The sequence below is a fragment of the Onychomys torridus genome, chromosome 2 (genome assembly GCF_903995425.1).
Source record: "Onychomys torridus chromosome 2, mOncTor1.1, whole genome shotgun sequence".
Taxonomy (NCBI): Eukaryota; Metazoa; Chordata; class Mammalia; order Rodentia; family Cricetidae; genus Onychomys; species Onychomys torridus.
In genome coordinates, this window is record NC_050444.1 from 130,127,121 (window position 1) to 130,144,767 (window position 17,647).

General features: G+C 42.9%; 1 protein-coding gene across 2 annotated transcripts; it reads left to right on the forward strand.

Moving 5' to 3' along the window:
- The first annotated feature begins 1,622 nt into the window (after positions 1-1,622).
- LOC118578079 (cytochrome P450 4A10) lies at positions 1,623-14,969 on the forward strand. Of its 2 annotated transcripts, XM_036178715.1 has the most exons (12): positions 1,623-1,876; positions 2,966-3,110; positions 3,707-3,751; positions 7,199-7,326; positions 8,253-8,377; positions 9,199-9,353; positions 9,776-9,882; positions 9,984-10,174; positions 10,271-10,404; positions 12,012-12,076; positions 12,221-12,297; positions 14,796-14,969. In XM_036178715.1, exons 1-12 carry the CDS (start codon positions 1,688-1,690, stop codon positions 14,962-14,964), a joined length of 1,530 nt encoding a protein of 509 aa, XP_036034608.1. In that variant the 5' UTR covers positions 1,623-1,687; the 3' UTR covers positions 14,965-14,969. The 2 variants fall into 2 exon arrangements, with proteins under 2 accessions (XP_036034608.1, XP_036034609.1); XM_036178716.1 differs by lacking the exon at positions 3,707-3,751 and having other exon boundaries at positions 12,238-12,297; positions 14,796-14,828.
- Positions 14,970-17,647: the final 2,678 nt, after the last annotated feature.

Below are 17,647 nucleotides of genomic sequence, written 5' to 3' on the forward strand. Positions count from 1 at the left end.
CATCTCTGGAAGCCACATGATAGCTGGAGAAAATCAACTCCTACAAGCTGTCCTCCGACCTCTACACACACATTATGGCATGCATGTGCAACACACATGCAAACAAATAAACAGGTAGATCTATTTAATTAAATAATAGCTGAAAGCCTTCCAAATATTGAGAAATATATGGGCATCCAAGTGAAATATATTCAAAAGACTGCTTAACCTGATATGGTCCTATCAAAGACAAACTATATTCAAGTTCTCAAATGTCCAGGGCAAGAAATTCTGAAAACAAGAGAAATATGCCAAGTCACATGTAAGGAAGTCTCTAGTAAACCAACAATAGAGTCCACAACAGAAATTTTTTATAAATGGATGAAACGTTCCCATCAAAAGAGTTAGTTTGGCTGAATAGATTTTAAAAGTGGAATTTAACTGTATGCTGTCCACAAATCCTCATCAGAGGGTGTGGAAGAACAGAAAGAAACTTACTGACTCCAAATAAAAAGCAAAACAAGACAGGCATGAGGAAGGAATATCTGCAGTCTATGTTGCTAAAAGGGCACTCATGACCCTGCATAGCCTGACTCCTTTTGCCATTGTTGATGGAAATTTGGGCAGAAATCGTCCACAATCAGAAAAACATGATGTCAAGGAAAACCAGATCCACGTCATCTATTGCCCCATAGAAATAAAGCCCAGACTGAACTGAAGCAGTAGAAATAATAGAATCCCAAACATCACTATGACCCTGCAAGAATAAAAGTTAACTCAGAAAAAAATGCATGCATGCGTGTGTGTGTGTGTGTGTGTGTGTGTGTGTGTGTGTGTGTGTGTGTGTGTGTTGATATGTTCAGAGAAAGTCTCATGAGCTGACACTTAGACTTATCCAGTCAAAAGAAACTGGACATGGAAGATGTGCTCAGCATCCATCTGGGATGCTCAACAGCATTCAGGCAGAGGATGAATGCCTCAGGAACAATGCAAGACATTGACTAGAAACTTTAGCATCACGAGGCATGGTCTGCTCATGAAACCTAGAGGGAGAAGGGCAGAAGTGCCTGGATGCTTTGCAGTCTGAATTAGAACCACTCACCATCCACTTGGCATGGACAATTCAGAAGAAACTATGTAGGTGTTGAGTTCGCTGTGGGAACTGAAGGACCTCCCAAGAGCAACAAGTAAAGCCACAGACTGGGGAAAGAGCCAGAGTATGGTGACCCCCTGTCAGATACTACTTCAGCAAGATAGTTATTTTTATATGACAACTTCGTTTGATATTTAAAATATAAATAAAACTTTGTATGAAAAAGTTAAAATGGATAAATATTTAAGGAAATAATATTCTGCTTAGCTAATATGTACAATATTCATGCATTGAAATACCACACTGTACCCCATAAATGTATATGAGAAATAATGAAAAGGAAAAATAAAAAGGCAAATAAATAAATGTTTTTGACTAACACAAAGAGAGCAAAGTAGGTGCAGTTTGGGCACTTTGCCGCTGTCTGCTGACAAATCATTCCTCTGCCTCCCCAGGTAAATAATTCACTTTAATTGGCCAATTGCACTTTGAGAGCGAGCTCTGTCTGCCTTAATCTTTCTCCCTCCCACTCACAGGTGGGCAGTCCTTACAGGATTTAGGCAGGAGCCAGAAAGGACTCCAGAGAGTGAGGGCAGGCTCAGCAGTGGCCGCATCATGAGTGTCTCTGCTCTGAGCCCCCTCAGGTTCGCGGGCAGCATCTCCGGCTTCCTGCAAGTGGCCTCCGTGCTTGGCTTGCTTCTGCTGCTGCTAAAAGCAGTCCAGTTCTACCTGCACCGGCAATGGCTACTCAAGGCTTTCCAGCAGTTCCCATCCCCACCCTTTCACTGGTTCTTTGGGCACAAGGTATGAAGGAAAGGGAAGGGTGGGTGGGTGGGAGAGCAGGGAGGATGGGGGTCTCACAGACTGGCCACCAAGTTCACAGGACAAAGCCCCCTGTATAAGAAGTCCAAGTACTTCATGAGACACACAGCTCAGGCCGAGACACATTCCAGCATTAGGGTGGTTCAACTCTGTACTGACAGCCCTGCACTTGCAAGGCTGTGGTTGAGCCTACCTAGTCTCCTCCTCTTCAGACTGAGCACCTTCAGTAGCCTCTGCTGTTCTCCAATAGCTTCTAGGTGGTTCCTTGCTTAGTGACTCCTGACTATTCTCTCCCAAGCTCAGAGACTGCCTGGGAATGCAGACATCAGTGAGATGGAAACCTTGCCCTGTGGGGTTCTTTTTATGGCAATGGCACACATCTCAGGAGCTGTCAGGCACAGGAAGAGTTCACACTGCTGGGATGAGTGGGTAGCTGGCCTAGAAAATTCCCTTCAGGGGAATACTCAGGATGGGTGAATTACAAGCTGAAATCCTGAAGTCATGGCACATAAAGGAAAAAGGCTGTGTAGTGTCCTCACATGAGGGCACTGATGTTAGAATTTCCTCGGGGTCTGTTTAGCTCTCCATTCTCCTTCCAAGCACCCTGCACTGTAAGCTACTTGGATTCAAGCAAACCATCACTTCCCTGTACAGGCACAGGTGTCTGAGATCTCCTAGGAAGATGTTGTAGCACCCTGTATGTTGGGAATGGGCAGTACTGACTCCCTCCACTGTCACCCCAGGAAACAAGGCACAGAGCCAAGTAGGAGGATACATGGGAAGGTAGTCAACAAAGGACTGTGCAATGGATGCTCTTCGAAGGAGATGGCTATGAGGTGCTTTGTGTGTAGAACTGAGGGTCCACCCAACAGCACTATCAAATCCAGCTCAGGAGCAGTCCCCAGTGTAGCAAAGCTCTGAGTGACAGCATACACAGTCCATCAAACTGCTCCAAATTCCTGGCTGCTTCTGAAAAAAATAATCTAGAACTGTGTTCCTGTGCTTATTCTGCTCTTGTCTCCAGTCCAAAAAACTAAACTAGAGTCCCACTCTTTATGTTTCCCTCAACAGCAGTTCCAAACTGACCAGGAGCTACCGCAGATTATGAAGTGTGTGGAGAACTTTCCAAGTGGCTTCCCTCGCTGGTTCTGGGGCAGCAAAGCTTACTTTACTGTCTATGACCCTGAATACATGAAGGTGATTCTGGGGCGATCAGGTGAGAGAAACATAGCACTGTGAAGAGATAAGTTCCTCTTTGTAGCTCACCCTAGGTTGTCACATTCCAGAACAGTGTGGTACTCCACCATTGCCCTACACACTCTACCTACCATTCTTCCCTGGCCACACCCCAGTACATGGCCAACTACACTCAGTCCTGAAATTTCAAGCCCTTAGCCAAAAGCCTTCATCTTTCTTTGTTATTTAATCAAAATTGTTCCAGGTCTGAAAAACACACTTCAAATGCATATTGGTTTGAGGTTTAAAATCTCTGTTACCTTCCCAGAATCATAATTAAGCCATGATCCATTGTAATGCACACACACACACACACACACACACACACACACACACACACACACAGTTGTCACACTTGTCCTGTTCTTTGACTTTGAACATATGAATTGTTCCTCATCAAGTCACCATCCCTGCTCTGGGCGAGTTCATGTTCTGGTACATGAATCCTGGCTTCCTAAGCCTGACTGTTCAGACATTTGCCAACAGACAGCCCTTAAAAGATCACAGAAGCCAGTGGCTTCAACCACAGCTGCCTTGGAGCTGCCTTATTTATCCCATTTCTTGTTTCTGTTTCAGATCCTAAGGCTAATGGTGCCTACAGATTGCTGGCTCCTTGGATTGGTATGTATGTCTAAATTGGGAATGTGGTCTAGTCCCAATTAGGTTTTTCAAGTGCTGTGGCGCTTTTTCACAGAGAACAAAATGTGACAGGCTACCACCATCTTGATCTAGCCCCAATCCCACCTGGAAGAAGTAGAAGCTCTGTTGTGACCCTTCACTTCTCCAAACAGTCTTATCTAAACATTGTGTATGTTCCTGGTTGGTCTACCATCAACTCTTTTGCAATTTTTATCTCACAGTGTAACATGAATCTTAAAAGGTCTTATTAATAGAATTGAAAAAATAGAGCCAGATATTGGGGTGAAAGCTGAAAGATCAGAGAAACAGAACAAGCCAGCCACATTCTGACTTCTACGAAATCCTCAGCCTCAAGAGAGTGAGTTCCTGTTTCCCCATGCCTTATATACCTTTCTCTACCCAGACATCACTTCCTGGGATTAAAGACATGTGTGCTTCTCAGTACTGGGATTAAAGGTGTATGCCACCACTGCCTTGCCTGCCTCTATTTCCAAGGTGACCTTGAATTCACAGAGATCCATATGGATCTCTGCCTCCCAAGTGAAGGATTAAGGGTGTTTGATACTACTGTCTGGCCTCTATGTCTAATCTAGTGACTGGCTCTGTCCTCTAATCCCCAGGAAAGTTTATTAGGGAACACAATATAGCACTAGATTTCCCCTTTTTGTCTAAAATAATAAAGGGTTATAACTAATATTAGAAAATCTATATATAAGTACAATAAGTATATACAATATATACAGTCAAGAATTATATTAACAATGCCCAGTCCATTAATATTTGACAGATTCAGAGAAAATACTCCATTATCTATCCTATTTTGGTGAGTCCAAAATGTTGTACCTATTTCACTTTCTATCCTAACTTGTATTACCAGCCAAAAATATCTTTTGTTGTCTTTCAATCTTATAACACTTTACACCTCTTCAGTAAGTTTCTGTTCTGAATTTGTTAACAATGAAAACTATAACTATTTAATCTTCAACTCCCTCAGAGACCCGAGAAGGAAATAATATTAAACTGAGTAAGGAGGAAATGCAAACAAGCAACTTCCAAAAAATGTGAGGAATGACAGAAACAACTGGTTGCCTGGACAGCCACCCAAGGTTCCTCTGCAACATTAGAGCATCCATCTTCAGCCTATAGGCCTAGCATATCTGACAGACTCATCTGTGAAGCAGGATCTTTTAAAGAGCTTTCCTACTTCGTGTTGGCAAGGATCAGCAGTCCTTTCTTTTGTATCCTTCTTGTCCATTTTGGACAGCATACTGTCAGCAGTCGAGGCAAACTCCATAAGGAGTTTTTCCAATGTCCATCATCTTCTCTGAAGTAGATTGGTGCTGCCATGAGCAGACATGTCTCATTGTCATTTTAAAAAAAGAAAAAAATCTATATTATTTTTAAAAATCTTATTAAATCTATGTTATTAAAATATCTTAAATGCCATATTCTGTAGATCACTGAAGTGTTTGAAGATGACCTATCTAAAATATATCTCTGTTTGACCTCGAAAAAATATCTAATACAACTACAAGTTCAGTTGTAATAACTAACTACTAAACTGCATTTATTATCCTAAATAGTTGGTAATAACTTTCAAGGACTAGAAAACTGCATTACATTGTTAAATGAACTGTATAGATACAATACCTTGAACAAGAATAGAATGCACAACAACATGCTTCACCTGATATAGTCACATGAGTGAGGTATCTACTATTATTATTTGTACACAGATCTATCATGCAGGGTGGAAACTAGGCAGCCCCCTTGACACGAGGCAGATAAAAAACCACCTTGCTGGGAAGGATGAACAGGTTGAGTTCTAGAGGATGGAAAGGTTGTCTACTTGGGGATGTGGGAAGCAGAAACTAAATGAGCCTGGCAGTGGTGTCGCACGCCTTTAATCCCAGCACTGGGAGGCAGAGCCAGGTGGATCTCTATGAGTTTGAGGCCAGCCTGGTCTCCAAAGCGAATTCCAGGAAAGGCGCAAAGCTACACAGAGAAACCCTGTCTTGAAAAACAAAAAAAAAAAAAAAAAAAAAAAAAAGAATAGAAATACATGTATAGTGTTTTCTAACAAAATCAATCTCAAATTTGTATCAATACACATGATTTTTATACAATATACAAAAATCCAATCCAATGTAAAATATTTAAACTAGCAGTTGCTTTCAAAAAGTAGATTCAATAATCTACCTTTTTATCTTATCATATCCATGTTCTCTTTTTTTTCTTTTGAGTAGATTCAATAATTTTCCCTTTATTCATCATTTCTATTTCTTTTTTCAGATTAGATCCAATAACCTACCTTTTATCTTATTATATCTATATCCTCTTTTTTCTTTTTCTTTTTTTCAAACAAAATCTCTGAATCTAATCTCCTTGATTAGATTTTTTTTCCTGACCATTGTCAATTAACAACTTGTAACCAACCATCCTAAACAATGACAATTATCCATAATTGAACCCATTGAATGACCAAAAAACCACCCACCCCACCTCTTGGGAATGTGGACTTCATGTTCTTAAAATTACTTCCTGCTGTCTGGGGGCAACAGCATCTTTAAGGAATCCTGAAAAGAAAATTTTGGGGTTAATTGTCAAGTCCTGGGAGAGATAACTGTATCCTTTGTTGTCCAGTCTCCACATAATGCAAAAGTTCAGGGCTTGTCTCAAGTCCTTGGATGAGTAGTCTGTGAGGCTGGGTCATCTTAGCTGGTCAATCAAATTGTCCTAAGCAGTTTTTAGTCCAAAGCTGATCTGTGGGTGGTGTTTGTCAGCTTGGTGGCATTACCATAGTCCTAGTGGAATCATTGTTGTGGGGTCCCATCTTTTATGTGATATCTTGTGTACCCTAATAAACTTTCCTGGGGTTGGAGAACAGAGCCAGCCACTAGTTTAGACATAGAAGCCAGATGCTGGTGTCACACACCCTTAATTCTGTCTTTCGGGAAGCAGAGATCCATCCAGATGGCTATGAATTCAAGGCCACCCTGGAAACAGAGCCAGGCAGTAGTGGCACACACCTTTAATCCTAGTACCAGAAAGCACACATGCCTTTAATCTCAGGAAGTGATGTCTGGGTAGAGAAAGGTATATAAGGCATGAGGAAACTTATTCTCTTGAAGCTGGGAATTTCATAGAGGTAAGAATGTGGCTGGCTTGTTCTGTTTCTCTGATCTTTCAGCTTTCACCCCAATATCTGGTTCTGGGTTTTTTATTAATAAGATCATTTAGCAGTTCGTGTTATATCACAGATGTCATAATCACAGATTGTAAGACTGTCTCACTAGCTAGGGAATTCATGTTCTAAACAGTACCATTCTTCAGAATTGTCATCCTCAGTTCCATTACACACCCCTCCCTAAGTTTATCTAATTGTCTCTCTGATTCCAACTCACACATACACACCCATCTCTGGCCCAGGCTATGGTTTGCTCTTGCTAAATGGACAGCCATGGTTCCAGCACCGGCGGATGCTAACCCCAGCCTTCCACTATGACATTCTGAAGCCCTATGTGAAGACCATGGCTGACTCTGTCCAGTTGATGCTGGTGAGTTCATTTGACTTTCTACTCTGCTCCCCTCAGATCTGCTGTTCATTCTACAACAGCTGCTGCTTCTGCAACTGCTGCTACTCCAGCAGCAGCAGCAGCAGCAGCAGCAGCAGCAGCAGCAGCAGCCACAGCAGCAGCCACCATCTTCCTTCTTTTGCTCCTCATACTCCCTTCTCTCCCTTCTCTCCCTTCTCTCTCCTTTCTCTCTCTCAAGCTCTATCTTCACCTACTCAGAGTGTACAACAACAAGCTCCACATGTGTATTCTACTATGAATATAGGCTCTTCAAAAATAGCTGGACCAGAAATATTACAGGTACCAGGATATGGCCATACTTTCTCATTGCCCAAGGCAACGAACATCATGTTAGATAGAGACCCCAATTCCCTCTTCAAATTGTTGACTTCAGAGGGACTTTCCAGATGATACTGAGTCAGAGTTTCCCTTGATCTCAGTGCTTCTACATGGACTTGACTGACACAGCAGAGTAATGGATGCCAGATCCACATTGCCGTAGCCAAGGTGGCTATACCACAAACTTTCAACAGGACTCTGGACTCTGACTCAATTGTTCTAGACAAGCTTTGCTGAATACATAGTAATTGAAGTCACTGGTGACCCCATTAGAAATGCCCATAATGGCTACTTGGGCTTTCTTATGCTTGATACATGGAAGTCCTACCATTATCTCAGGTTGGGCTCAGCTCTTCAAACACTGATGCATCATCTTCTTTACTGTCCCCCAAACAGCATTGCTTGTCAAATAAAACATGGTAACTAGTTGCAAACATTTGAAACTTGTTTCCTATCTTATAAGTTTGTAAAGGACTTAGAACATGGTATCTGAAAATATACAGAAATAATCAAGTTTATTGAGCACAAGTCTTCTGTGGATATTAGGTCACTGTTCCCTCCCACTGCAGGACAAATGGGAACTGCTGGCTGGTCAGGACTCCTCTATAGAGATCTTTCAACAAGTCTCTTTGATGACCCTAGACACCATCATGAAGTGTGCCTTCAGCCACAAGGGTAGTGTCCAAGTGGATGGGTGAGTGACAACCCTTAAACTTTAGGGTCTTTGGTCTTAACAACTGGTATAGCCTCATCTGACATGCAGATGGGACAGCTTGGATACTTACCTCCACACACACACACACACACACACACACAAAAAAAAAAAAAAAAAAAAAAAAAAAAAAAAAAAAAAAAAAAACCAAGAGTATGACTCCAGCCTGGAGCTGGTCCTGCCTGGCTCATGGTCAGGACAAATCTTTCTCACCTGCCAGTCCCGTAGCTTCTTGGACCCAAGCAAACACACAGAGACTTATATTACTTATAAACTGTATGGCCGTGGCAGGCTTCTTGCTATCTAGTTCTTACATCTTAAATTAACCCATCTCTATAAAACTATACGTTGCCATGTGGCTTGTGGCTTAATGGCACCCTACATCTTGCTTCTCATGGCAGTGGTGGCTGGCAGCATCTCCTGACTCAGCCTTCCACCTCCCAGAATTCTCCTCTCTTCTTATCCCACCTACACTATACTTCCTGCCTGGCTACTGGCCAATCAGCGTTTTATTTATCAATCAAAGTAACACATTCACAGCATCCCTAGCACCAACCCCAGGTCAATTTCTGACACAATCCAACCCTGTCCCAACCACAGAGCACTGATCCCTAGCTGAGGTGGATGCCTGGATACTCATTCCCCACTCTGCAGTCTTGAAAATTACAAGGGTTATAAGACAGAATTAATGTGTGCCTCAATGCTGTCTGTCTCAACCATATAGAAAATCTCTTCCCAGAGTCCATTCTATCTGCAGGTCAGATCTCTCCACAGTCTAATCTATTCTGCATCTTCTTCCTCAGAAATTACAAGTCCTACATCCAGGCCATTGGAGACCTCAACAACCTGTTTTATTCCCGTGTGCGGAACATCTTTCATCAGAATGACACTATCTACAGTCTGTCCTCCAATGGCCGCTTGGCCAACCATGCCTGTCAACTTGCTCATGATCACACAGGTTCTGTCTGTACTTCCTGTCTCTCCTCCTTTCCAAGGATTAGCTCAAAGGGGCTGGTTGTTGATGACCTCTGAGGCAGATCTAGGCTCTTCAGTGCCCCTATAGTACTGAGGTCACATACACGTGGATATTTTCACACTGCAAATGTTTGAGTTGTGATCTCAGAATGCCACATTCTATGTGGATGTCATCACATTGGCAAAGTTTAGTGAGATCTGACCTATCAGCTCAAGCAGAACTTCCTTGGCCCATGGTCTTGAGAGGAGTTCTAACCTACATCAGATAGTACTGGTCTTCTAATGTTGCCCACTCCTTACTAACTCATCTATATATAGCACCTAGCTTTAGGCAAGGAGACACATGGAGCTATGTGGGGTTACTGTAGCTCTTGGGGGTATGTGATAACTGATGTTCTGGAACAGATGGAGTGATCAAGATGAGAAAAGATCAGCTACAGGATGAGGGAGAGCTGGAGAAGGTCAAAAAGAAGAGACGTTTGGATTTTCTGGACATTCTCTTGTTTGCCAGAGTGAGTGTGTGTCACAGAGGCCTGTGTATCACAGAGAGTCTGCCTGGGAGCACACAGCAAGGAACATGCACAGCTCTGATGACACCTGTTGCCTCCCTCAGATGGAGAATGGGGATAGCTTGTCTGACAAGGACCTACGTGCAGAGGTGGACACATTCATGTTCGAGGGCCATGACACCACAGCCAGTGGAGTCTCATGGATCTTTTATGCTCTGGCCACACACCCTGAACACCAGCAGAGATGCAGGGAAGAAGTTCAGAGCCTCCTGGGGGATGGATCATCCATTACCTGGTAAGAGTTCAAAGGGTGGAAGAACCCTTATTCTATGAGCAGGGAGCAGCCCCTGGTCTCCAATCTACCTGCTCTTCACGATGGACCTTGTTTTAGGGATCACCTGGACCAAATGCCCTATACCACCATGTGCATCAAGGAGGCCCTGAGGCTCTACCCACCTGTACCAGGCATTATTAGAGAGCTCAGCAAGCCTATCACCTTCCCTGATGGCCGCTCTTTACCCAAAGGTATGAGTTTCCCAGGCCCATTCACCTAAACTCATTCCAGAGATAAGGCATGATCAAAAAATCCATGTGCTTCAACAGTCCTGAAACCCTACTCCAATTCTGCTGCTTTGCAAGAATAATTGTAAGCATCTCTTGTTCATCAGCTAACACTCCATTTGAATCCATGTCCTTATCATGAGGCATCCATTCTTTGATTTTTATATTCCAGACAAAATTCCAGATGCCAACACTATGTAATTCATAGCCAGTCTTATCCTTCATGTGTCCTTACTGTCACATGTGTTTGTTTTCATGGTGGGGCTGGGAACACAGGCGTATGTTCGCACCTACAAGTGGAAGCCAAAGGTCAACATTAGTTTCATTCAGCAGGTACTGTCTGCCTTGATACTTTTAGTTCAGGAGGTCTCTCACTGACCTGTAACTCACCTATTAGGCTAGGCTGGATGGTCAGTGGGTGCCTGCTCCTACCTCACCAGCAATGTGATGACAAATATGTTCTTTTTATACAGGTTCTGCAAATAAAACATAGGTCCCCATGCTTGCACAGCAAGCACCTTACCAGTTTATCTGTCTCTCCATACCAATTGTTGCATCTTTTTATCATCCTCTACATTTGATATTAATTTGTGGGATTTGTATTTATAAAGAACTGCTATTTATATATAAATCAGTAAATACAGTGTGACTCCAGACTCTTGCCAAGGCCATTGGTTATTCTCCATAACTTGGTGGTAAGAGGAAATGACTTGATGCCCAACTAGCAGCACTAATTTGTAACCCAAATATTGAATAGGGTTTTTCTTCAAGCTTGTTTCACTGGTAGTTTTACATTTATACATGTACAAAACACACACACACACACACACACACACACACACACACACACACACACACGACATGACTCAATCTTTGGAAAATTCTTCACAAAGAAATCTTTGAATATGGTACTATGACTTCAGGTCTCAAATACTATTTTCTGGTATGTGTAGGATAGATAAGGAATCATAAAGGAATCATATAGGGACTACAGAGATGTGTTTCGTTCCTGGGTCAAAGCAAATGAAGGAGATCAATGATCCTATGACATGAGTCATATATGGTCCAGCCTCTGAGAAGCACTCAGGTTGATGGCAGAGATGAACTGATGAGCAGATACTGGACCCCTGTAACATCAAGAAACCACCCTTTGTCTCTTACCTCATTCTGTCAAATCCCTAGTTCTACCACATACTACTGTGGGGATAATATATAATCCATCTCTGAAACTTCATTAACTCACCTGAAAAAAACACACTAAAACACCTGGGAGATCATTTGTGGGGACCGAATTATTATACATCTTTACTGAAAATCCTTCATCAAATTTAAGTTCTAATTTTATTTACTCCCCAAACTCAGGTTCATATTTTTCTTGCTTTTCTTTCTTTAACTCATTTTTATATTCCTCATTTGTGCTTCAAACTCATTTCAAAGTCACCACATCTCCCAAAGCGATGATCTGTAGTATCCAGACCTTTTGTACAGGCATGTCCCCTGCTGTCTCAGGAACCAAAGATTCACAACCTGGGTATAACCCATCTCCTCTCCTATTTCTGTCTGCTCCACAGGTGTCTCAGTCACGCTCTCCATTTATGCACTCCACCACAACCCGAAGGTGTGGCCAAACCCAGAGGTAGGAGACCCCAGAGGAGGGCATGGGAAGTTCTCTCCAGACCATTAGCTCCTGTGGTTCCCACCTTCAGGCATTGCCTCCTGGTGGGTTGAAAGCAGGAATTTAACCTCTACCTGTCTTGACTGAGGTGCTCTCTCCCTGCAGGTGTTTGACCCTTCCAGGTTTGCACCAGATTCTCCCAGACACAGTCACTCATTCCTGCCCTTCTCAGGAGGAGCAAGGTGAGACAACCTGTGTATATCGATGGGATATACTGTGGAGGGTATTTGTAACATACCTTGATGTTTTTCACCTCCTGCATACATGACATCTCCAGGAATATCCTTATTGGTGGACATGATGGAAAATCTTCTTGGGGATGTTTTTGTGCACAACTGGAGGGTAGCATTTCAGAAGACACTATAAAGACATTAACCCATCGCCCTTCCCATTGGCCAGACAAATTTTTATGTCAGTGGATACCACACACTTGCATGCGTTCTGATATTTCCCTCACTTTAGGGGCAGTACTTTAAGTTGATTTATTTTTCATGTGAATTTAACTTTAGGTGTCTAGCTTTTCAAGTATCAGAATTCTTAAAGGTCCTGCCTTTTTCCACAACTCAGCCAGGCCCACCAACCACCCTTGCTGGGTAGTTCTCTAAGTCCAGAATCACTGTGGCAAGTGATTAGTTTGCTTGGGTGTCTGCATGGACAACTGCCCAGTCATATGCATGAGGTGTTACAGTAGGGCTTTTAAGGAAAGGTTTACGCCGAGTGCATCGACTCCACCTGTGCAATCACTCCCAGAACAACCAAAGAATCAATGCTGATGTTCACAGCCCTCTCCTGATTGCCCAAAGTCCAAACCTTGACAGAGAATATATATTCCTTGAAGTTACACTTAGAAGTTGAGTGGTCTCTCTTCAGACAAAAAAAAAAAAAGCATTGAAAAGGAGGAGAATAAGCTGTTTTTGAGTAAACCCTCTGTTTTATATATAACACATAGCATTTTTTAAGGTTCCTGGTGAGTGAAATGTAAAACACTCTTGAAATAGCTACTGAACCGAACAAAGGCTTTCCAATGGTTTCTAGGAAAATCCTCGAACTCACTGTGAGCTTTATAAGACAGTGCAGAAGCACGTATTTCTGAGCCTATACTTCACGAATTCCTCAAGTGGCAAATCAGCAATCACAGAGTAGGCTTTAAGCTAGTTGTTCTCCAGATTCAGGCTCTCTAGCTTTCGGTGTACTTCAGGATGGAATGTTCCCACCTCCACTCACTGCAAACCATGTCACTGGCACTAGAAGACAGGAGAGTATTGGGTAAACTCAGCTTAAGTTGGAATGAACCATGCTGCTGCTGGTGTTTTCTGAGACAGTCTTGGGCTTGCCTGGAGCTCATGATCCCTCTGCCTCAACTTCCCAAGTTCTGCAGTTCAGGTACAGGCTACCCTACCTTGCTTTGTTCAGAGATTTTTGTTGTTTTTTTTTTTTTTTTTTAAAGATTTACTTATTTATTATGTATATGGTGTTCTGCCTGCATGTGTTCCTGCAGGCCAGAAGAGGGCACCAGGTCTCATTACAAGTGGTTGCGAGCCACCATGTGGTTGCTGGGAATTGAACTCAGGACCTCTGGAAGAGCAGTCGGTTTTTTGATTTTTATTGTATTTCATTCCAGTTTTTTCATTCTTTAAATTCAAATGAATTAAATTTTAGAGTCAAGTAAAATTTTAAATGTACAATAACTTATGAAGGCACTCCTGTGTGTCAGGTGCTAGGCTATATAAAAACATGGGAATGAATGATACAATTCTATCCCTGCCTCCAGTTCAAAACTGTATTTCACAAGACAAATACGTCTATTGCCAAAAATATATTCTTCCTCCATTCTTTCACTCATTCATTGAGCAGTTTGCGAAATGTTCCTTGTTCTGACATCATCCCATGCCCTGTCTGTGGCATGTCCTTAAATAAAGCACTGATGGTGCCTTGGGTACCCAGGAGCAAAAAGGCAGTCTGCAAAGAAATGACAGCCAGGTACTCATTGGCCTGAGCTTTGGGAATATGCAACCTGTTAAGGTGTTGTTAAACACCTTAACAACTGGATGTGAAGTAGGAAGTGAGATGGGTGAGAAAGAGGTGAGGGCACCAGCCAGTAGAGGGTATGGCTGTAGCTAGGCATCTGAATACAGCCCTAGTTGATGGAAGTACAGAGAGCCATTGTGGTAGGAGGGTCAGGAAGATCAGAGAAGTCCAGGAAAGAAAACTAGAGGAGAAACAAGGGACATTTTTGAAGTAGAGTTAGATTAAGATGCTGATGGATGCAAGAGGTAGAGGTACCCTAAGTAGGATGCAGATGGGACAGCCAATTGAGGAACCCCAACTCAGTCCTCCTGTAGGAACTTTCTACTGAAATCTCAATTCACTCTTTGGAACTCATGCTCTAGATCTCCCTGGATGGAGTTAACTATGCAATGATTAACTTATTAAATAATTCACAAGTTTGCGCTCTAATTCTTAGAATACTGGCCTAATAGATTTTGTAACTCTAAAACAACTAGAGTCAAAGTAGCCTTGAAAAATGTAGAGGCCATATCAAAATGAGGAAAGCCAAGGCCTGAGGAAGAAGTGGGTATGGCCTGTAATGACAAAGGTTAGACTGGACCTGTGAAAGCAGGGCTTAAATGATGTTCTGGGATCAGAGGTCACTGAGTTTTGTTGTCCCTTTCTGACCCAGGAACTGCATAGGGAAACAGTTTGCCATGAATGAGCTGAAGGTGGTCGTGGCCCTGACCCTGCTCCGCTTTGAGCTGCTGCCAGATCCCACCAGGGTCCCCATCCTCTTACCACGACTTGTGTTGAAATCCAAGAATGGGATCTACCTGTATCTCAAGAAGATCCACTAATTCTGGTAGGGACAAGGACAGACTCTATGAGCATGCTGCCTGACATCCTGTCTTCATGCTCTGTTCCTGTCAACATCTTACTTTCTATCTGCTCATCTTTCTTCACCCCTGTTTGCTCCCGTGTTTCCTGTCCTCCTGTCAGTCCATCTCTCTCTCTCTCTCTCTCTCTCTCTCTCTCTCTCTCTCTCTCTCTCTCTCTCTCTCTCTCCTTCCTTTAGATTCCCTAGTTTCTGTCTGAATCCTACTACCCACATCTGATCCCTAATCTCCTTGGTCCTCTACCTCCTCTCCTTGCTTCTTATGTTTCTGTCATCTTATTTTTCCCTATGTGACTTCTTCATTACATCAATAATCAACCATCAAAACCCTTGGTTTTCTAAAATGACAGAAAGTTATTATCTTACAGTTCTGGATCTCAGAAGTCTGAAATGGTTGTTGTCACTGGCAGAAAACCAAGTTGTTGGTGTGGCCAACCTTCTCCTGAAGAGTTCTCTGGAGAGCCCCTTCTCCTCCACTTTCTGTATAAATGATCATTTCTTGGCACTGGACTGTCACCCCTGTTTTAAAGCCAGCATCCTCTGAACCCCTCTCTTCTAACTTCCTTCCCTTTTGCAAAGACTCTTGTGACATCATCAACCTCACAAAAAAAAAAAAAAAATCCAAGATAATTTTCCAGCTCAGTATGTCTTTCTCAATCCAACATACTAAGCCTTTTTTGAATTATGAGGAAATAAACATTCATGGGCTCCAAGACTTAGGCTTGATCATCATTGTGAAGCTATTGTAAAACCTGGCTTTACAGGACTGTCATCTGGTCTGTTTGTCTACTTCTCTACTGCACAGTGACTCTCTACCTGACTATCCCTTCACACAAGTTTCTCCATCTCCCCTCCTTTCATCAATAACATTCCCAGTGTCACGCATGGTGTTTGTTATGTTCCCACATTGCTGCAAACTGTTCCTGGACCAGGATTCATGATGCCATTAACAGACTTTCCTGGTATTCTGTGTTCTGCTTCTTAGAATGGGCTTCTCTTGAGGCCACTGTCTGCAACCAGGACCTCCTTCCTAGTTTCCTCACCTACCAATTTGCTGGTTCTGAGGAAGGGCAAGAGAGGATAGACTAGATACCCAGTGCCTGACTGAGGGGAGAGCATGAGCCCAAATCATCATGCACAGAATGTTCAAGCAATATAGAAAGTCTCATGCTGGCCATGCTAAGAGAACACAGGAAAAGTAAGAGGATAGAACTCTGGGTGCTCAGCCAAGGACAAGCACTCTAGCCACAAGATTCTAGATGGGATGAAATATGTAACAGAAAGTGATTCTACTGCCTGAAAGCAATGAGCAAGACTTAGGCTCAGTTCACTGTCCCATGCATTCCCCCTCCATGACACACAGAAAGTGACACTTATGTAAGCACTCTATACACACCCATAACACATTCTACCCACACATGTGCATGTGTATGTGCATGCCCAAGACCAATGGAGCCTCAGGCTGTGTTTGAAAAGTAATAAAGATGAAGCTGTGGTCATCTGTGATGGCCACCAGTAGCAGTGTCCATTCTCCACTCTCCCTCACTCAGGAGAACCCAACACACACACACACACACACACACACACACACACACACACACACACACACACACACAGAGTTCTTGACTTTATTTCCACTGATACATATACTCAGAAAGAACTGATGTTAATGATAGAGTTTTTAACAAAAGACATCAGAGTCAGAAAGCCTCAGCTCAACTTCCTCCTAGATTAGAGTCTCTCAATATCCTTCCCTTAACATTAAAATGCAGTCACAGTTTCCTCCTATCAGAAAAGGGGTGCCTCCCTCCTGTCCATACCTCGTGATGGCCAAGGTTCCGAAGATCTAAAATGATATTGTTTAGACTCAAGTGCCACCTAGAGGCACATGGTGGTTATGACCACAGAATCAGCACCGAGTGATAACTGTTGAAACCTTACTACATTTGTTCAGAGAGCAGTTTATCTGGTGTTAGGACAAAAGGGCAAGTTAGTTGCAGTAAGGCTCATAGCCTACAGGCACACTATAATGGGACCTTTGCATCCCAGCTTCAGGTTTACAAGATCTGGGTCTTGATGTGGCTTTGTAGGAGTTAGCAAGTGTCCTAGAGCAGATTTGCCAAGATGTAGCCTTCTTCCAAGTGGAAAAGAATCAGTAGTAAGAAAGTATATGGCACATAACCCAGGACAACCTAGGGCAGTGACTCTCAACCTTCCCAATACTGCGACCCTTTAATACAGTTCCTCATGTTGTGGTGAGCCTCCAACCATAAAATTATCTTCATTGCTTCTTCACAACTGTAATTTTGCTACTATTATGAATTGCAAGGCAAATATCTGTTTTCCAGTGGTCTTAGATGTACAACGTGAAAGGTTTATTAAACCCTATCCCACCCCTTGGGTTGAGCACTGCTGCCCTGGAGACTTCACCAAGTCCCAGGGCTAGAATTCCTAGCTCCTCCCTCTGATCTTAGTTTCAAGTGCCCTTCCTTCCCTAGGTGGCTGATTCCTAGATTTGATCCTCCTAGTGACCTCAGACCTTTAACCCTAGAGATACAGGTACTCATGGCCATCAAGCAGCTGCTGCAGGGACTGCCAGAGAAACAACTCTTAGTCATCATGTGGGTCCCACCCTGAACTCCACC